Source organism: Mugil cephalus, chromosome 2, assembly GCF_022458985.1.
Source record: "Mugil cephalus isolate CIBA_MC_2020 chromosome 2, CIBA_Mcephalus_1.1, whole genome shotgun sequence".
Taxonomy (NCBI): Eukaryota; Metazoa; Chordata; class Actinopteri; order Mugiliformes; family Mugilidae; genus Mugil; species Mugil cephalus.
The window spans coordinates 15,559,501-15,580,883 of record NC_061771.1 but is presented as its reverse complement, the minus strand read 5'-3'; the positions used below and the strand labels follow the sequence as shown (position 1 = coordinate 15,580,883).

The 21,383-nt window shown below is 41.2% G+C and overlaps 2 protein-coding genes across 4 annotated transcripts in view; one reads left to right on the top strand and one right to left on the bottom strand.

Moving 5' to 3' along the window:
- Window positions 1-515: 515 nt before the first annotated feature.
- aimp1a (aminoacyl tRNA synthetase complex interacting multifunctional protein 1a) lies at window positions 516-13,569 on the bottom strand. 2 transcript variants are annotated; one of them, XM_047577341.1, is made up of 7 exons: window positions 13,411-13,569; window positions 10,493-10,623; window positions 10,052-10,165; window positions 8,067-8,237; window positions 3,917-4,125; window positions 2,420-2,588; window positions 516-809 (listed from the first exon to the last, which is right to left on the bottom strand). In XM_047577341.1, coding segments are annotated over exons 1-7 (963 nt in total). In that variant the 5' UTR covers window positions 13,413-13,569; the 3' UTR covers window positions 516-642. The 2 variants fall into 2 exon arrangements, with proteins under 2 accessions (XP_047433297.1, XP_047433298.1); XM_047577342.1 differs by having other exon boundaries at window positions 3,917-4,122.
- Window positions 13,570-13,819: 250 nt separating this feature from the next.
- tbck (TBC1 domain containing kinase) overlaps window positions 13,820-21,383 on the top strand; it is a 40,248-nt gene continuing 32,684 nt past the window's right edge. Inside the window, exons 1-17 of one of the 2 annotated variants that reach the window (XM_047577335.1) lie at window positions 13,820-13,962; window positions 14,228-14,432; window positions 15,977-16,046; window positions 16,297-16,411; window positions 16,524-16,597; window positions 17,248-17,389; window positions 17,511-17,571; window positions 17,664-17,725; window positions 17,989-18,050; window positions 18,224-18,372; window positions 19,137-19,275; window positions 19,369-19,468; window positions 20,384-20,433; window positions 20,560-20,689; window positions 20,855-20,953; window positions 21,032-21,094; window positions 21,176-21,302. In XM_047577335.1, coding sequence (XP_047433291.1) covers window positions 14,240-14,432; window positions 15,977-16,046; window positions 16,297-16,411; window positions 16,524-16,597; window positions 17,248-17,389; window positions 17,511-17,571; window positions 17,664-17,725; window positions 17,989-18,050; window positions 18,224-18,372; window positions 19,137-19,275; window positions 19,369-19,468; window positions 20,384-20,433; window positions 20,560-20,689; window positions 20,855-20,953; window positions 21,032-21,094; window positions 21,176-21,302 — 1,636 coding nt within the window. In that variant the 5' untranslated portion in view covers window positions 13,820-13,962; window positions 14,228-14,239. Of the gene's footprint in view, window positions 13,963-14,227; window positions 14,433-15,976; window positions 16,047-16,296; window positions 16,412-16,523; window positions 16,598-17,247; window positions 17,390-17,510; window positions 17,572-17,663; window positions 17,726-17,988; window positions 18,051-18,223; window positions 18,373-19,133; window positions 19,276-19,368; window positions 19,469-20,383; window positions 20,434-20,559; window positions 20,690-20,854; window positions 20,954-21,031; window positions 21,095-21,175; window positions 21,303-21,383 lie in introns of both variants that reach the window. The other variant, XM_047577334.1, reaches the window with a different exon arrangement.

Sequence of the window (21,383 nt, the reverse complement as noted above, 5' to 3'; positions counted from 1 at the left end):
GTCCTGTGCCATGGTCTGCACTGACACATGACAGATGTTTTTTGCAGCACGGATGGCCTTAATTACTGTTGATGTAACATTACAGGCTCTGGTGCACAGCTCCGTTTCTTGTGCGGAGACTGATACTTCCGGAGGAAGGTGGACGTTTTCTCCTTAAGGGGACAATAAAACGAAGCACATGCTACTGGCATCACTTCGTCAAGGCTGACATAATGACAGCGGCCCAGGAGATGGGATCAGAGTGCCAAGGCTGAGAAACATCTAAACATCCACCTCAAAGAGCTGGAGAATCTGATATGTTTTTGTTTGGCTTTGTAGTATTACATCCCAATTTCCTCTCGAGCTCATTAAAATGCCAAAGACTAGTTGAAGTGTAAACCTTCTCAATCCAGTCAGATTTGCCCTTTAGAGTTATAACCTCAAAATCAGCACAATCAAGCTAATTGCACTACAGACCAGGACTGTGTGTAGTTGAGGGGTGAAAAAGAGCTCAGATTCATTGGACAAACTAAAGATAATTTTCAAAACTCTTTATTGATCATCTTCAAAGCCTTTACTTCCCATCATTGTGTTTCTCAACACCCTCACCACTGGGGATGATTGCTAAGTAAACACAGAGTTACTTCAAGCAGCTCTGCTATTTTATTTAATTCCACTGTTGCTCATGGTCTGAGCTTTGCACACTCCCTTGCCGGCGACTTCAAAGGCGGCTCCCTTGTAGGTCGCGACACACTGGCCGTCTGTGAGCAGGTCCGGCTGAACCTGCTCCCACACCTTCTTCTTGGGGTTCAGCTCTTTGTCTGGTTCACCTGCAATCAAGACACGCGTTAGATCTGTCTGTTTCGGTCCAAACGTGTGGCATGTACGAATCCAGGACTGATGTCTTCTGAACTTTATGTGATCTGCCACATCCTTATATAACCAAATCTGCATCCGTTCACTGTAAATGTGTTAATTTATGATTTTCGGGCTTTTCGGGGTCAGCATGTACAGATAAAACCCATATGAGAAGCTAAACCCAGGACAATTATTTTCATGATTTGTCTAGTTAATTTCTATTTGATTGCTCCCATATGAACTGTTCAATTAGCTTTCTTTCTCTCAGCTCTCTACAGCTGTCATTTGTTCTTCACCATAATTCAAAACATCTCGGCTGAATTTCTCAGAATCTCAATGTGCACCCAAAGAAAACTATTAGGTGAGGCTCTCGTTTAATGACGGCTTTGTTTTTGATGTTGCTTTCCACTTGTAGGCTGGTGCTGGCTGGCTTCTGTCTCATGTTGACTTCCCCCCCACCCCCTGCTCCACATAAACTATCTCAGGGTAAGAGGACACAAATGTGTTTCATTTTCCAAAGCTGCAATTTCTGCTGGTTTACAACCCAAGAGTGGCAACAATCAGTTTTGATCAGAAGCGTGAAAGAGGTTTTGATGAGCAACTCCGTACATTCTTAAGCTCAAGCAGAAAGTACTCGGCCCCTTAGTTGAGGGGAAATGTGGGCAATTATAACCATGTACTCACACCAGCTGTAATTGAATCTGCGCTATAGAGCTTTGTTAAGAGGAAGAGGACAAAAGCTTCCCTTGCCCCTTACTTTCCATTAAACAGCCTAAATGTTTAACACATTGGAAAACAAATAAACTTGGCATGCAAATATGTAGTGTCCATAAAAATGTTCTGGCTAAAGGGAACTCTTGTGACTCAAACAGCTTTTAGAGAGGCTGGGACAAATGCACTGCAGGGCTGAATACAGCTGTGCTGTTTGTGATTGGACCACAGATTCAAACTTTGCAAATGACACTGGGTTGATTGAATTTTTTTTTTTTTTTTTTTTTGCACTGAGAAATCAATAAATCCTTTCTTATCAATGAATCCTTGATAAGAAAGGATGTTGACTTTTGTATAGTTTAGCCAGATGACAAATAATAGATACAGAATAAGATTCACTCTTATCCAGACTCGTAAATATTGGTATAACAAGTAGGACACTTCTCTTTCCGACTGACAACAACAACAACAAATGCTTAAGTTCCATCCATAGTAACTGAGTGTTGATTAGACTGTCAAATCTGCAGCCACAGGTCATTTATCCAGCAAAAAGAACAGAGGAGTCATCTAATGACAGCTTTCCATGGGGTCTAAAAATCCCACTGATTGGCGATGGGTGTCTTCAGAGGGACGAGTGTTCAAACTGCCAAGTTGTTCCTGGCAGCAGCAAGTTTCAACGACACCCTTCATTTACTAAAAACAGAGGCGCTTCATGGAAATTCAGTGACATTGATCACTTACAGTTACGCTGTGGTTAAAGAATCATTCCTGGTGCCTCTTTGGGTGGAAATGGTTGAAACATATAGTCCTAAATCCTAAAGACCAGTTTGATTTTGACACATAACCTCTATGATGATGAGGGCAACAGTACCTGGGAAGCCCTGGAAAGTAACTCTGTCTCCTGGTGCTGCTCCACTCGGAGGATCGAGGATTTCCACCTTCTCCGGAGAGCTAGCACACATGACCATGGCCTGGGACACCACTCCTCTCATCTTGGCTGGCTTCAAGTTACACAACAGGACGGCCATGCGGTTCTGCATCTGCATGGGAGTGGAGGGGGATACACGGGATTAAGTACATTATTGCGGTCAATGCACCCTTGGCAACAAAGGAGGAAAAACCTTCAAATGGTGTGGTCCGTTTGGTGGCACCGAGTAGTGATGGAGAATTTCATATACCAACCAAAACAATAGTAATGGTCTTAATTTAAAAGTGCTGTGCGCTCAAGGTTGTATTATTCATTAGGCTCATGAATCAAAAGGACCAGCTTAGAGACCACTGTCACTTAGCGAACTTTAAAAGAAGAATAAAGGCAAACTCCAAAAGAAGCTGAAAAATGGCATTTCATGAGATTATGTAGTCCAGATCTCAGAAACCCAACATCTCTTACACGGCTTTAAAATGAAAACATTCTGGTGATAGTTTTACATTTTTCATCTCTAGGCAGTTTTGTGATTGGTTTAAGATTAGTTTGGTATGTTCTATGATGAGTCAAAGACTTGTATTTCTGAATGGTGCTCGTTATTTATCCAAAAGTACAAACACAAAATCATTGATGCGTCTCTACTGTTTGCTTGATGAATAGATAATGATTCCTATAATGAAGACAGTTAACAAGAAAGTCAAAGAGGAAATCGATTTTAGATTTATTACCTATATGTGAGTAATGTACTGACACTGAAAAGGCAGAGGTAGTTGGGTTAGCCACTTAATCGGGGCTAGTTACTTTCTGCAGAAGCAGTTAAGGAGTTAATGGCCTGGAGTTTGTCTGTTTGCAATGAAAAACTAGTGCCACTTCCCAGCATGATTCCTAAGGCGTAAGCTAATTTTTACCAGAATTTGTTTCCATTAAAACGATATACAACATCGACACGCTCCCTAGTTATGAAATAAGAAGAGACAAACTCAGGAATAATGATGACCATAAAAGTAAATGATGCATTTGATTTATACAGCACACAAATGAGTCTGCATCAGGAGAAACTCATATGAGAGACATAAAGATTGGTATTCCCAAAAGAATTATTAACACCAATCCTAAGAAATCCCTTTAAAAGAACTAATAAAGTCCTTATGGTGACCGCTGGGAGACATTTATATACTAAAGTGTACACTAAGGATCACTCTCAAACACAATCTCTGTGGGGATCTATAAAGCTATCCCAAGTTTTATTGAATTCTACATCTGCTTCAGTGAAGAGAAACACTACAGGGAGCTCACAGGCGAGTGTTTAAGGCATCTATACGGTTCAGAGGGAGAGGAGGCCAGTTGAGATGTTCATTGACTTTCACAACAGATCAATACAATGTGACAAAGCTACTGTTTCTCTTCTGATAATTTCATCGGTTTACCAGGTCGTTACTGTACCTGGTCTAGAGGTATGTGCTTGACCAGTCCGCTGACCACTGTCCTGGGAGAGGCCTCTCCCACATCCACCTGCTCCACGTACAGACTGTCGGCGTCCGGATGCTTCTCGGCCGTGATTATACGTCCAATGCGCAGGTCCAGACGGGACACATCCACCTTGGCCTCCTCTTGGCTGGGTGCTGCCTGCTTCTTCTCGGCTTTCTCTCCTCCTGGCATTAAAGAACAGGGACTACTATTACACCAACAGAACACAGAAAAACTCTTGAAATCCTATGTTTCAGTGCTGCTATTGTAATCGGTACGAATAAAAACTTGATATGACACCTTGGTTGATGTGTCTGTGAAGGTTCTCAGTCATCCAGGTCGTGGTAATCCAAAAAGCGTTGAATAAGGTCAGCTGGACTTGTAGTCCTACAAGTCCTACTTGTAGTCTTACAAGTTGAATAAGGTCAGCAGGACTTGTAGTCCTACAAGTCCTGCTGACCTTATTCAACGCTTTTTGGACCTTGGTTGATGGTTTCTGAAGAGGGTTTTGAAAGATCTAACACCTCTCATCCTAAAGGTTTCTTCAGGTGTAAAGAGACTGTTTGGACAAACCGTCCTGGGAGACGTTTAGAACTGAAGAAGCTTTCTACATTAGAGATAAATAAAACATCTTCAAGAAATTCAAGGAAATCCAGCGGTTGCCTTGTTTTAAATACTTAAATACATCATGTCTCGGATGACTGGGAGTCTTCACAGACGTTGGTTGAACATTTTGTTTTTTCAAAAAGGAAAGTCAGGCAGTAGCTATTCATCATGTGTCAAGAGAAAGTTTTTATTTATTTATTTATTTATTTTTAAAAGAGGCATCTGTGACGGTTTTCATCGTGTTACAATAAATGCACACGATATTTTAGGAAGTGTTTGTTTTAAAGCAGGGAGAATATTTGAGCCAACTGGTATCTTTTCAAAGAACAGTGCAGAAAACAAATAATAGTTGAAACAACACTGGCATTTATCAAGAATCTGATTTAATTTCCTCCGTCCATGAAAACAAAGCCTTCCAGTGGAAGGCCGCAGGGTGGCATGCGTTTCATCTGATCCATGAGCAAATAAAGAATTTCGGAAAAGACAATTACTTTTTCACCTCTTCCCAGAATGCACTGCCCGACTAAACGACAATACCAACCCTCACATTTGGCCGTAGGCGAGTGCTATGTGATTCATTGACATAGCGGAATAGCAGATGCTTCCTCCCTGGGGACGGAGCAGCTTTCACTCGCCTGGTTTGCTTACACACTTTAATTCCAGTAGATTGCAGTCTTTAATCATACCTCCGCGCCCAAACCGACTCCTATGAATTCCAAATTCTGCATTTGATATTAACTCATTCATTTTACCACCGAGTAAACTTTGCTCTGCTGTGATGACAGTACGGCCACATAACATCACCAGAACTCCTCCCCAGTTGCTCATGGGTTTGCAGCCCAGCGAGCGATGGCTGTTTAGATAAGGCAGGAACAAAGCTGCGCTAAACAATGAAGTTTCAAAGAATTCCACATTTTATCACGAGGCCAGTAACAGTCCCGATGTCTGGATGTGAGTAATGCCAGAATATCCAATGAATTTGTCAGTGTCCTTTCGCTTCCTCTTTCTAAATTATAAACACATCCAGAGCCGGCTGTTCCTTGTGCGTGACCGACACTCCACCAAATGAGCTCAAATAGCTTATTGCTGAAACAGAACCAAATATCTGAGTGATTTACTGCTAATTAATCGATATTCATTTGATATTGTGCATGTGTGTGTTCTAAACTGGTCACAAATATAAAAACAACTTCTGAAAGGAGATTCCTTCACAAATCAAACTTCAGAGATGTTTCCACTGAAGCTCAGAGTTCTTATTTTCATTATCACCTCATTAGAAAATAGAGAAGCAGATTCACAAAAGGTCAGATTAAGTTTAAAGTGTCCCATCTGGCCAGATGCGGACAGAAAGGTAAGTCTAGTAAATGAGAGATAGTTTTCACTTTTACAGCTTCAATACACGACATTCACTCACTAGAAAGTTCCTTATGTACAATAGGGAAAACAATCATATTCTAAATTACAGTCCTGCATTGTTGATTTAATGTTTAATTTATGTTGAAACTGTTTAAAACACGCAATACTTTAACTGCATTAAACATGTTACAAATCAACATACCATAACCTTCATAAAACTCGTAGGCGCTTTATGCTTCTACGTCATTTGACCCCGTAGCTACAGCGACAACGAAGACCATATGCAAACCCTTACGGCGTAGCTGAAATGTAACTACGTGTCGCGGCGACGCAGATCCAAAGAGCTGTGATTGGTCCATATAGTAGTAGCGTGATTCCATTTCAGTATTTCCGACTGCTTCTGCATCTCTGTAATTTTCAAACTCATTGTTTTGGATCAATACAGATGGAAGACATCAAGGAAAGACTGACTGAGGAGGTTCGGAGACACAAACATTTCGGCAAAAGTTACAGTCGCCATTTTTGAAAGCAAAACAGGAAAAAGAAACAAAAATTAACCCAACCTGTAAGGGGAAAAAAAAGACATGGAGCTGAGTGGCATTTGGGTGGCGTTTTTACAAAGTGAGGCAGACTGACGAGTGCACAAGTACAAATGGCTCGCACTGGGGTAGGCTACATGCGAAATGGTTCGGGCATCTAGTCCTGCAGTACCTTAAAGGAGCCTTTAGATTCAGGTTGAACTCCCACGAGGGCCAGTTGTTTTATTTAATTAAGACAAATTAAATAAATTTGTGCTTCAGCGCGGTATGGGTTAACTGACCCTAGTGGGAGGGCACCCTGAATTTATAGGCCCTCACATTACCCCAAACCAAGTGTGTCTAAGCACCGTTGCCTCCGACAAATACGTCATCACGTTGATATACGGCATACACATGGCGCGTAAAGCGACTGTTGTGCGGTGGAGAGTGAACCCGACAACACAGCTGCAATGACTTTCTTGTTCTTTATAAACTATCTTCAAAACAGTCTATGTGGCTTTGTGGTTACGTTTCGTACATTGTGTACTTAACGGGGTACGTACTCAAGCACAGTACACTTACTCTCACACTAGCCACAGAATCCAGACTTTAGGGGGCAAACGTGGTTGGACATTGATTACCCAGAGTGAGTGCGCCCTCAGGGCTGTTATATCAGAAATCATTTGTTTTCCCTGGTGTACCTAATGAACTGACAAGTGAGCGTAGACTGAAAATAAACTAATAACGCAAATGCTGCAATAGAGGGTATGCACTGACGTCACAGCTGCCTGGGGCCACGCCCACCCGAGTGAAATGTATCAGTAAATACAACGAGACCGGGAAAATGTGGATTATCAGATCAAATGAAGGAAAATTGGACTTAACAATGCTCCAAATGAACTGAACTGAATGAACTTTTTGAAAAAGTGGATTAGCCTCCATGTCAGTTAGTTTAAGTTAGTTTAAGTTAGTTTTAGTTTATTTCAGTTATGATAAATGTGGCTAAATAAAAGATGCTAATGCTAAGAGCTTTACTGAGAAATAATGTTAAACATACAATACTGCAGCGTCTGACTGGATGGTAAAAAGATGATAAGGAGTGATCACAAATATTCCGTTTATTGTTTTATTGTTATTTATTGTTGGAACTGAAATAATTTAGTACTGTCGGCTGTAACTACACCAAAACAACAACACGGACAAATGTATCCTTCAGCCCTCTAACTTAACTTAAGGTATGACTTCCCCAAAAAAATACAGCATAAATGAATGTTACCTGACACTAAATGTGAACCACAACACCAGGTGTCTGTGTCTGAAGTCGTAATGCAGTGATCCATTTATTATCTTATCTTTGGCAGATATCCATAAAACTATATCTCAGACTGCTTTTAAAATCTGTTGGTTCCGTCAAACGCACAACAGCTCTTCACATTTTTCAAAATAAATTTTACAGTTTAGACGCTGTTAAAGCCTATGATTAAATCTAATGTTGCTAATCTCCATGTTCAACCGTCACTTTTTGCCACTCAGTGGCTGTAACCACGGAGACTTGGCTTGCGGCGATCTCACGTGCACACCCTCTATATTGATAAACTTAAAAGAATTTACAACAAAAGCCTGCAGCAACACATGCCCCCGTTTACCTTTTTTCTCCGGCTTCTTCTTTTTACTCTCCTCTTTGGGGGAGGGTTTCTGGGCAGCAGCAGCAACAGGGGGAGCAGAAGAAGCAGAGGCTGCTGGACCAGAGGATGTGGGAGGGGTGGGCTTCGAACCGCACTCAACACTGGCATCGGATGGCACGAGTATCTCCCGCACTACAAGCAGAACACGTGCAAAATGTTAGTCGAACAAAATGGTTAACGGGTGAATCACAGGCGCAACGTGGTGCTTTTTCCGACTGTATCATCCGTGGTATCCCAAGTTCTCTGAGAATGCAAGGGAATATTTACACGGCTGCAAAACAAAGAACATTTCCATTACTGCTTCTTAGTTGTCCCTTTTCACGCACAGAGCTGGTCGCTGGTCAACACAATGAAATGATACAGGAGGAGCTTTATTTACACACGCAGTGGGAGGACTGCTCTCCTGATGCAAACAGTTTGGATGGGAAAATGACAGTGTCCGAGTTGATGAAACAAGGAAATGAAACCATAAAGCAGGGAACAATGTCCTACAATAACTCTCTAGAAAAAAATAACCCCTCATTTGAGGCGCCTGATGTTTGGAGTTCCTACGAAATCCAGTGTCTGTGTCTGACAAACATCGGTCTGCAGGCACACCACCGTCACCATAATGCTTTTAATTGCTTTAATTCTATGTTAGGACCTGAGATCAGGACCTTTCCGGTTTACCTTGGAATTACAGGCAATAACCTCTTAAACCCCTGACATTCCCGTTAAGTCTCCCCTCGAGGTTTTCTTTATATTTAAAGCAAAACTGGACGATATTACACGCAACACAAACAGTGAGTTAAACGTTTAGCCACAAGATCAAATGGCTGCACCATGTCTTGGGTATTGAAACATTTTATATGCTGGAAAAATGAATGTGGTTCAAAAATAATTATCACCCAACTTTGCAGAGGCTAAAGCTTCCTTATGCGTCTGTTCTGGGTCACACAATAAAAGCCTTGTGACTGATCATAGTGGGGCATTTAGCAGCTGTGAGACAAATATATTATTAATTAAGAGTTGGGACAATCCACAACAGAGCCAGAAAGAGCATCAACACTGGACCCACATTCATCAGACAGTCAGATTCCCTGAGAAAACGTATGCAGTGCTGCTTCAAGTCTGGTGGGCGTGTAAATACACAACTATTCGCTGAGTGTGGTCCAAAATATTTAATTTTCTGTGGGTCTGATGCAGCTACTGAAGTGATTTTCAATCAAAGAAGGCGTCAAAGGGAGTTTGATCACCAGCTTCCACTGTCACCAAACCGTTGTCTCTTGGCTGCAGAAAAATCAATTCTCCAGGCATTATTATACTCGCATTCCCATTTCATTCCCAATAACAAATCAGAAAAACGGATTAGGGTTCCTTTCAAATGGGTCCATATTTACACATTTTGATGAAGCTATCTGAGCCACCTTAAAGCCATCGCAGAGAAAGCCCCAACAATAAACACCCCAATTACCTACAATGTGGAAAAACGTCTCGAGAGTATCGGAACGTTCCTAAATATATTGTGTTTTGTTTCTTTTCGCAAGGTCAAATTACTTATTTCTTCCAGTCCCCTTTCATCCTTGCATCTTCTTTCTGGAAAGCATTAAATCGTCGGAGCGGTTGGCCCATGAATGTCAACGTATGTCGGCGGCACAACAGATGACACACATGCTGTCCCCATCACACTAACGGAGAATCCTGGAGAACTAGGGAGGCTTATAATAAAACCGAAAAAAAAAAAGAAAGAAGGAGAGAGTTGCTTATAATGAGGCGAGAACGCACAAGATGCTATCATTGATAGCATAAACCAAACAAAGGCTCTAATGAGGAACAACTGACATCAAATGCTCCTAAGCCAGACTCACACAACCACTTCTATAACTAGATATAAAGGATACCAACATCAAGGTCTTGTTAAAGACAAACAAACATATGATATGCGACCCTGGGAAAACTCGACATACCTCCCCTGCTCTTTTCCTTCTCCAGCAGCTGTTTTTTCAGTTCCTCGATGTCGCTCTTTAACTTGGCATTCTCCACCATCAGTTTCTTCTCCTCTCTCACGCTGGCCTGGACGACTGCGACACAGAAGAAGTCAATTTCAACTCCGAAACCAGACATTTCCAGAATTATCTTATTTTATTTGTTTTATTAAGTACAAAGTAAAATATGTTGACGACTGAAAGTAATTTTGTGCCTATTTTGGAGATAAGGAGCCATAAAATGGTCAAAAAAATGACATCCATTCTTTTTATATTTCTCCAACTCCTTAAGCTTCTGGTACATAAATGTAGCCTATTTAGACAAATCTTGAAATCTTACCTCACTATTAAAGATAAATATACTTCTTTCTGCTGACACTTTGTGTGTATAATGTATAATCTCTTTTTGTGTGCGTGTCTTACTGGCTTTCTCCTTGAGTAGGTGGATTTGCTGTTTGAGGTACTCAATGATCTGGTCAGCCTCAGCGGCCCTTTGCTCCAGCCTCAACAGAGGATTGTGACTTGACATCTTGACCAATGAGCGAACTAAAAACCTGCCGGGAAGAAGAACAAGAACAGACGTTCTCAATAACACAAAAGAGTACTGGAAAAGACTGGAGCTAAACAAAATATTAGCGCAATACGATTCAATTCTTTCTAAACGCCTTTTCACCATATCCCTTGTTTTAAACAAACTTGTGTGACACCAAGAGGTGGTATTCTGAGTAGCATCTCCACAGATATGTTTGAGTTACAAGGTTTGCATTCCAGTACAACTCCACCACAAACTACAGCCTCCAAAATGACCACAGAGTAAAGTCAGCTGCTCTCAGATAGTCTCAACAAAAACTCAACATTGTAATTTCCACAAAAGTGGGCTGAGTTCCAGGTCTGCCCCGACTCTAGAGCGTTAAATTGTGCTATTTGAGTACCACAACGCCGTGGTTGCATTACAATATACCAATACTGCAGCGAAGACCTGATTGAATTACCGTACAGAGCAATTATATTGATATATTTTCATAATGTGCTGACTCAGTAGATATAAACCATGCAGTGATGGGATTTTTTATTGCTCTACTTAGACATGTTGCCCCAAGAGAAAAAAAAAATTGACCACTGTACATAACGCACGCTGAGAAACAAGGACAGTTACAGATTTCAAACAAATCTAAAAGCTTTCTGAGTCAGATTGGTCAAATTCTTGGTTGAAATTCCAGCCATTCACAGTCACGTAAGTGATAAAATGACACCCGGTCCACCATTGTTACTTGAAGAAGAGGGAAAAGAAGGATTTTTAAAAGGCTGAGGCACGGAGAAGAAAAACTTCATACACATATTACAGGGAGGTGCTGGAAAACAACAGCTGGCCCAAGATGAAAACAAAATGTTGGGGGATGAGGAAATTAGAAACACAAAAACGCTGGAGTTGATAAAATCAAGGATCAAAGCTTTTTTTTTTTTTTTTTTTTGAAAAACTGAATTGATTTAAACAGGACCAGTGGTGCAGTAATAACAAGATCCATAAAAAAAGGCTGATCTCATTTGGATAACCTCTGAAGAGTGAATCCTAGCGTGGAGGTATGGTCTGCAGAGAGACGGCAGCTTTGGTGGATGAAAACAGCCAAATGTGTTAACAATGTGAAGCATGATGTAGACTTTCAGTCAGCCTAATTTACCTGTCTTCACTCCATGAAACACAACATCTTTGAGTTTGGTAAAATTCTCATTTTACGTTGTCATTTTTCCCTCATATTTAAATAATTCAGCTAATCACAGACAATTAGACACAGGCTGCACAAGTGGTTTGAATCAACTACGAGAGTCTGTCAAATGAACCACAAGCTCGCTGTGGTGCAGTGGGGATGTGTGAGCAGACCTGCCAGGATACCAGTGTTTCCTCTCTTCATGGATTCATTCTTACAGTAAAATAATCCTGGAGGGGGGATACTTCAGTATCTACCTGTCTGCCCACCCGACCATTAATGAGTGAGAAGAGAGAACAGTGTGCCAGCACCACCTGAAGGCATTAGGAGGCCCTACATGTTTTAATTTAAAAGAAACCACGGGGAAGTCAACGCTTCAGGAACCAGATGCAACTGCTTTCCTGTTATTGGGATAAAACACAGTTGTGATTGGCATTTGTGCCTGACTTTCCCCGTAAATGCATACCTCGGATTGTCGGCAATTTTTTTCTCAATTAAGCACCAAGCTCCCTGGTGTTCCTCAAACCATAAGATGGCAAAAATAATTAAAAAAAAACATTGTTTGTCTTATGCTTTAAATGTTTAAAATGACAGTGTGCAAGATGGAAATTACAGAGGGAAACACGGTGCTGTCCTGTTTGACTACATGACAACTGTGTTGTCTCACTGTTGTAAAGCCTAAACGGAGCCACAGTGACACAAATGTGTCTGTCCAGGCCCTAAGGCTCCTGATCACTACGTTTTTGCACCATTCAATAGTCAGATCATCAAGCATGGTCAATTAGGCCATAACATACCTCCTAGGGCTTTTTTTTACATGACTATTTCTCTATGTTCCCCTAATTTTTGTTATTGTTAATAATATGCTGTGAAAGGATTGCAAGGAATTCTACTTCAATACATGGTTTAATGTGGCTTGTTAGTGTAGTGGTGTTTGTTTAACTAACAACACTCACTGTAAACTTTGTTAGGTACACTAGTGAAATGAAATACATTGTAATGTAAGAGTCCTGCACTAAATCTTAAATTCATGAAGGTAATTTCTATTCAGCATCTGATTCAGCTGTGTTTTCATTTTGGAGGCTGCAGCTTCTAGTGACCATAAAATTTCACCTTGTTCTACTGACACACATTTTTATTGTTCAGCATTTTAGTCAGTGGGCTAGACTTCAAACAGAAACCTGTTTGTGTTAAATTCAATCCAGGTTAATAGCACCACAAACTACATCCTCACACACAATTCATAAACGAATATTGTTTAAGGTAACAAACCATTTAAAATAAATCTAATAATCTTGCGATGTCTAATAATAGTTTATGAGACACTGCAATACAACTAAAAGTATTTAGTTAATATTAACCACTACATTCAGTGATGAATGGATATATCTATCTATAATACTGTACGCAGCATTAGTTAACATTGCGTCAGTTAAATCAGACACACATTAGCCTTTTCAGACCAACAACTCTGTACTGGGACAAGGAAAATCTACTTCACTTAGCTCTCATGCAGCTAGCATTCGTAAGTTATTCGCAACACCGGTTAGTTCGACGCCACTGATTCGTACAGAACAATAGTTAGTTCAAGCAGTAAAATATAACAGAGAGTATTAAAAAAAAAGAAAAACTTACATGGACTCAAAGGAGCAGCCCCAGCACGTTTCGGGGAGGGGGACTGCTGCGGGTTTGACAGCAGGCAACCTGCAGCTAGCCGCAGAGTGACAGCCTCTTCCAGGACCCAGCGGGCAGATGGTTAACGTATACGGATGCAACGTCACCACGTAGGTTTTACGTTTGCTTTCTCCAACCACATGTTCTATAGATCGACTATACTTAGGAGCAAGCCGCAATTGCCTGCATACAATTTGTAGTTTTGAAAAACTAACTGGTCGCCACAAAAAATTAAATTCCGATGCAGGGTCAAGTTTTCTGAGAACTTGCTATCAAAAAACAGTATTTAAATTCCACAACCAATGTTTTGTCCTTAAAAACGTGTCCTTTATGCCGTACTCTGTCGCACAATACTAACGTCATTGATCACGTTCCCCCAGCTGTTCCCTTCACGTCGCAGAGACAGGAAACGAATCCATTCCAAGAGTGTTTTGATAATACTAATAATAATTACACGTTCATTCTGTCGACATGCAGGCTCCACACTAAGCTCGACGAGACACGTTTTCTGAGGTAATGCACACTACTGCACTGTCGGCAGTTGTTCTTTTTTATAACTTAGCTCCAAGCACTGTGTATTATAACGTTACTGCAGCATCTTTGACACTCGGAGTGCAAGTGTTATTCCAAATGTAAGGGTGTAAATGTGTTGTAATTACAATGCCAGTACTAAACCTACTGGCTCCAATGATCATGTTGTTAGTGATGTTGTAATATAACATTTTGTGCCTGTAATTAAACCGTTTCATGTATTGTTTTCCCATTATCTGTGCTTCAGGACAGTGGTACAATGAGGCCCCTTAAAGACGCCCAGCTGGGGGCCTTCACCTTCTTTGCCTCAGCTCTTCCACATGATGTCTGTGGGAGCAATGGTCTTCCTCTCACCCCAAACTCCATCAAAATCCTGGGACGTTTCCAGATTCTCAAGACCATCACTCACCCCAGACTGTGCCAGTATGTGGACATTTCAAGAGGGAAACACGGTATGACTTCCTGCCAAAAATTATAAGCGGTGATAAAATAAGTATTTATTGATCCCATGTGTGAAATTGAGATGTTATTGCATCAGGGAAAGGCAGTGCAAAAATACAAGTTGGGGTAAAATAGGAATAAATGAAAAAGTAATGTGTATAAAATAAAGAAAATATAAAATGCACAAAGCAGCAAACTAAGCTTAAGTGAAAAAAACCCACAAATCTCTTCCCAAATCTTGATAACTCCAATGTGAGTATTGCACCTGAAAAAACAAATATTGAACAAAGTAGTAAAATGACAGATATATTGTCCAGAGGTTGTGGAGGAAACCCCGCAGCAGTGCTGTAATACACTGTTAACAAAAGTATTTGGCCACTCTTGACCGTTACACCCGCAGGTACTCTAATATCATTGTATTCAAATACATCTACTTTCTTTTAATTTGAAATATCAGGACAGGTGGCATTCTTTCACAGTAAGACACAAGACATTGTTTATTTATCACATGCAATTTGATGAGAATATATACAATAAACAATAATGAAACAGGAAACATCATAATTACATACCATGTACCACGCTACACAACAAGCTGTTATGTATCACAAATCTTTTATGCACCACATCAGACAGCTGCTGTGACAAAGGACCTCTGGTAGTACTCTTTCTTGTACTTTGGACGCAGCAGTCTCTGAATAAAGGGCCGACGTAAGGTCCCTTCAGTCCCCTACAGATTCATATTGAGGTTCAGACTGAGGTTTATTTACCGTGTGCAGGATTAGCACAGGGTTAACAGCTAACAGCTGTGGTTGATAGGCGGCACAGAGCTGAAACCTGAACACTCCACCAGTCAGGTAATAGGGGTTATTTTACCCACTGAACTAAACTTAGTCCCTGGTTCCTCAAATTCTTTGTTTCTTGGTTTCCTGGTCAAGGCTATCTGCAGCGGAAATACCCCAGTATAGTCTAATCCACTCCTCGTGACACTGTTAGATTTAAGGCTGTTGCTTTGCACTTCATTGCTGCCTGCTATACTGGTCTAAATGTATGATTATTTCCTAGCTTAACAAAATAGATGTATCAAAGTTAAAAGAGCATGCATCACAACTTGGCATCCGTGTGGATGTTCCTTAGACATTTACCTGAAGCAGACTAGGTAGTCCCACCACAAAGCGTCGACGTGGCCTCCAAATTCAATAGTATCAGTGGGATGATCCACAGAGGCCCCTCCCCTAAACCCATAGGACACAAAGACACCCTCAGAAGGCCCATGTTCATTCTCTGACCTGTCACAACTGTTTTAGAGGCACTAGGGAGATATACACAATATTAGGAAGGTGGTCATAATGTTATGTGATCAGTAGTATGTAATTGGTGTATGTGCGACATTCGCTTTGACCTACACTGGTTGGCAGAAAAATGGAAGTGGTGGGCAAATATTCTGGCTGTTCAAGAGAATCATCAACACGTGCTTACTCATAATAGATTTGATTAGTAAGTTATTAATGATAATTGACAACTCATTTTTGTTTTTGTTCTTCTCGACCCACAGAGCGCCTGATTGTCGTTGCTGAACACTATGAGAGCAGCTTAAGTGATTTCCAAAAACAGGGAAAAACCAGGTAACATTGTGATTAGAAGTCTTCATTAGTTGTTCACTGTTTAGGCTACAAGCACGTTATTATTTTCTCTCTCTTCACAGAGCAGGTACCTTAAACCATTTTACCGTTGATGTCCTGTTGATAAGAATGCTTTATGTGATGGGCAGAGTAAATCATATGCATTAAACCACTACTCACCAAGGACAGGAGAATAAGTTTCTTTTATATTCTGTCACCACATTACCCACAAAAAGCTTTGTGTTTGTGTTAGCCCACAGAGGGTGCTGCAAATAGCCTATGAGGTACTGGAAGGGCTGGAATTTATGAACAAACACAACTTGGTGCACAGAGCCCTCGGCGCCCACAATGTGCTCATGGACTGTAAGGTACTGTTCCTATTAAATGAAGCTCATTTGCGCACGCTGGAAATACTGTCCAATTGAAGAGAAAATAAAATAAATGAAAAGTGATGGATATTTTTATTTTTTTTCTCTGTAGGGAAATGTCAAGCTGGCCAAGTTTGGCTTTTATCACATGACTGACCATGGGGCAGATGTGGATTTTCCCATTGGGTGTGTCTTTTTCTCCACATTCATCACATTCAGCTGTTTGTTCGTACGGGGTCAGTTGTTCACCTGTGTCCGTTTCCTCTTCGCCAAATGAAAAACAGGCAATTGGCCGTAAAATCGACCCACAACGTGCCAACCTTTTTCAAAGAAAACATCCTTGCATGGCATCAAACTTGGTTTACAAACCGTAGCAGATTGTTGGACTTTTATCCCGGTCCAGGCATTAATAACTCTTAGTAATATCCCTTTGCAGATTGAAGGGAGGAATGATGGCTTACACCCATGACTTTCAACAAAACATCTGGAAGCAAAATGTAATGACTGCAGTGTTTTCCCTACCATGTTAATACCATGGCGGCCCGCCGGGGTCTCATAAAGAATTTCCTATCGCTCCTGAAAGCATCTTCAGGCTTCATGAAATTTTGTGGGAAACACTGAATTGGAACTTTCAGGTACAGCTGCACAGATTGTAACTTAATGACAGAAACATGAACAATGTTAGTTTAGTTTGGCGAATAACAGGGATTCAAAAGGTCTCGGGAACGGATAGACGTGTGATCGAACCTTTTAACCAGCTCACTGTAATTACACAGATTGTAGTGGATGTCAACAGTGAGTGTTGATGCTGCTCTGCTCTGTCTTCATTCCCTCAGGTACCCGTCCTACCTCGCTCCAGAAGTGATCGCCCAGGGCTCTTTCCACCACAGCGATCCTTTCCGTGATGAAGCTCCTCTGCCCTCAGGACCCAAGACTGATGTCTGGTCTCTGGGGGTGTTGCTGTTTGAACTGTGTGCCGTACGCCTCCAACACAAACCTTCACACAGCAATACAACATGCAAATAGTGTTCATTTATTTTTATGCTGTTGGCTGGGTGGGGGGGTCATTTCAAAATTTGACTCCGTGACTGTATTACAGGGCAGACGACTCCTGCAGAATATCGACATAAGTGAGAAATTGAAATTCATATTAACCTTGGGTGAGTGAAAAGGACGCAGTGATTCATAGTCCTGATCGATATGCTCTAGAACTCAGTTAGCCTCGATCCGTGATATTGTTTTTCCTCGTCAGGCTGCATGGATGACATTGTCACCGTTCTCGCTGAGGAGCATGGTTGCCTGGATACCATTAAGGTAAATGTTTAGATCGCTGGCTACTCGGATATCTTAGATTTCTAATGAGGCATTTTTATATGGTTTTCCTTTTACTTATCACAATGTTGTATTTGAAAGAAGCACTTTGATTGGATTTTCGCCAGCTTTCTATAGTTTGACGCACACTTTGATGCTGCGTCCCACAAAGATGTTCCCGTCGGCAGCCAGACTGTATTGATTTCTTAAGAGAATGAATGGGACCGGTCTCTGTGCTGTCGCTTATGTTTCCGTATTATTTACAGGAGCTGCCTGAGAATGTCCTGCAGTTATTAAGGAAATGCTTGACCTTTCTTCCATCTAAAAGGTAAGTGTAGTCTGTTTGATATCACATCCTTCTGCAGGACGGAAACGCATGGATAATAAAAGCTTGTCAGAAAGAATTCCAGCTAAGATGAGTGAAATCAAAGTGAAATCATGTTAAAAAAATGATTAAATGCTATCAGCTGCAATAAGTTTTTGACTTTTTATGTCTTCCAGGCCGACCCCTGCCGATCTCCTGGAAGACCATGTGTTTAATGGCGTCTCCTGCCACTATACACCCTTTCAGAAGCCTGTCAGCCTGTTCTCCTCTTCCCTGCGCTGCGCACATCTGGAGCTCCCAGACGACATCAGCGACCTTTGCAAAGGTCTCCCCCAAAGTCACAGGCATAAATCTGCATACTTAGACTCACGCACATAAAAAACTTCTAAATATAACTCCTCAACGCCTAAACTGGGCATCTTAAATGTATCAATTTTAATATTATTAGCAGAGCTCTATGGATAGAAAGTGAAAAGTTGAGTCTATGGATCTATTGTAATTATAATTACATTATCATAATTTTATACAAGTATCCTTTCCATGATTTCTGCTGTCTTTATTCATTCCAAGCAAAAAAAAAATGGACTAAAAAATAAGTGCATTTAATTCAACTTCCCAGCTCTTATTCCCAGAAATTGTATGTAATCTATTTTGTTTCATTCTAAAATATGTGGAACTGTTATAGGTAACGCCCACGTGAAAGTAAACAGCGCGTACTCTGACATCTTACTTTATAAATGAGAATAAATGCCTCCTCTGATTCACATCCGCGTACTCTTCTGTGTTTACTCCCAAAAACTTATTCCGTTCAAAATGCCAAGAGTTATAAAGCGAAGAATGTGCCGACAGCGGAAAGTTTCTGGGACCGTCTCAGATTTACAGTTTTATTTGTTGTAGACCAGATGTAATCACAAGTGTAAAATTTATTGGTGTAATTTCCTAATTTCCTCAGAAAACTTTATCGTGACTTGATGTCGTGATGGGTAATTCAAAAGGCTAATAAAAAATCCATTTTATCACATATGTTGTGGTGCCGCCTGCGCCTCCCACGGTTTGTTGTTTACGGTTTCTGTGTGTGCGTGTCAGCAGACGACGATGAGGACTACTTGTCGGAGCGGGCCATTGATGAGGTGTACCACCTGTGGTGTCTGGCTGGCGGAGACCTGGAGAAGGAACTCACCAACAAGGAAATCATCCAGTCTAAACCTCCAATCTGCACACTGCCCAAGTACGCACGGAGGCACAGACCCACACACAAATGCAGTCACTTTCCCGAGGTATTTGCTCATTTTACGTATGATTCACTTTGTTTTCTCACTAGTTTTGTCCTGGAGGACGGGGAGTCGTTCGGCCAGGGCAGGGATCGGAGTTTCTTGCTGGACGACACTACAGTTACGCTGTCACTGTGCCAGCTCAGAAATGTAAGTCAACAAACATCACAGCCGATGCACGCCATACTGTGTGAATGTGTACGTTGTCTTTGTGCAGCGTTGCAGGGTTTTTAGTTTTCTTTACTGAATTAAAATCTGTATATGCTCTTTGCACTGTTCGGGTCTCAGTAGGATCGTAAGTTATCTTTTAATGTTGTTAAGAGAGAAAATATAAATGCTCAAGATGCACCAAACATCCCAATTCATTTACTCATGATAATAAATATCATCAATAAGAGCTGGTGTTGTGGCCAATGCCCCAAAATTGAGACTCCACACAGAAAAGCTGTAATAATAATTATAGTTGTAAATTGGCGTCCAGTACTGTTTTGAAAATCACTTTCCAGAGTGACATTACTGGCGTGATTACAATTACATGTGTGAAAAATTTGAAATTGATTGTTTTGGATCAATACAGATAGAACACATGGAGGAAAGGTTAACTGAGGAGGATTATTTGTTTATATTGTTTGTATGACTCCTGTTCCACTGTCGAAAGTTTCAGTCGCCATTGTTGTAAATGAAGCAGGAAGTAGAAACAAAAATGAACCCGACTGGCAAAAAACACATGTGGCTCCTACCAACGTAAGCTATGTGCATAGGTTACAGCGTCTATGTCCCGCTGTGCCATAAAAGAGCCTTAAGACAATCTATATATCAAATATAAAACAAAAGTTGGTCTAATTTACACTCTTTAACATTCCTACATTTTGAATATTATTAATATTATTATTTTTCTCAACATGTTCTGGTTAATCACACAAACTGACACAATGTACCAAACATTTTCTTTAATATTATCATTAAAATTTGTGAAATGTGTTTTTGTTTCATTTCATGACTGCATTGTTAGAATGTGTTTGCCTATCCCACACTGTTTTGAGAGTAAGTGGTCTCCTTTTTCAGAGACTGAAGGATGTAGCAGGTGAAGCCTATTACCCTCTGCTGGAAGACGAGTAAGCACCTCTATGCTGAACTTACTGCCTCTCCTCTCCTCTCCTGTCACTGTTTTTCACATCCCCTCGCCTTTTATTTTTCGACTCGGAGTAATACCACATTCCCTCCGCTTGCCCCTCTCCCAGGCAGTCAAGTCTGCCCCAGTCCAACAGCAGCAACGAGCTGTCGGCCACCGTCACGCTGCCACTCATCATCCGTGAGAGAGACACCGAGTACCAGCTCATCCGCATCATCCTCTTCGACAGACTGCTCAAGGTCTGGGCTCCGTGCAACACGCACGCAGAGGCACTCCGGCATGTTTTTCCAGATTGGAAAGCGTGTCTGAAAGCATCGGCCTCAACCCGAGTATCATTTCCGCTATTTGTAATGAATATAATTTAGACAAAAATGTGTGTTCTCCGTTTGACGTTTTGTCTTTAGGCCTACCCTTACAAGAAGAACCTGGTGTGGAAAGAGGCCAGGGTGGATATACCTCCTCTCGTTCGAGGCCTGGTGTGGGCGGCACTGCTGGGCATTGAGGTACAGAATAAATCCTGTCTTGATAAAAGGTGCAACTTTATTTACGGGGTCACTTATTCTTTTTGTTTTCTTGAACAGGGCGACATTCAAGCTAAATACGAAAGCATAGACAAGGATACTCCCATACCAACCGACAGACAGGTGAGAAACATATCCAGCGCCTCATTATGTGGCATCATTTCTGCATTTTAATTGATTGATTTTGTTTTTTTTTTTTCTCAGATTGAGGTGGACATACCGCGCTGCCACCAGTACGACGAGCTGCTGTCATCTCCCCAGGGCCACATCAAGTTCAGACGTGTGCTGAAAGCCTGGGTGGTTTCCCACCCTGACCTGGTCTACTGGCAGGGTCAGTCACCTCCCTGTCAATCTCCTTTACTGCCGTTCTTCACTTCCCCCTGTTCATTATTGCACTGTGCATGTTTGGACA

What these genes read in the sequence shown, in the direction of transcription:
- aimp1a (XM_047577341.1), bottom strand. An exon ending in CCTACTCAAGGAGAAAGCCA is followed by an intron (nt 10,166 to 10,492) that starts GTAAGACACGCA and finishes TCTGTGTCGCAG; the next exon opens with TCGTCCAGGCCAGCGTGAGA. An exon ending in GAAGAAGCCGGAGAAAAAAG is followed by an intron (nt 4,126 to 8,066) that starts GTAAACGGGGGC and finishes CTTTAATGCCAG; the next exon opens with GAGGAGAGAAAGCCGAGAAG.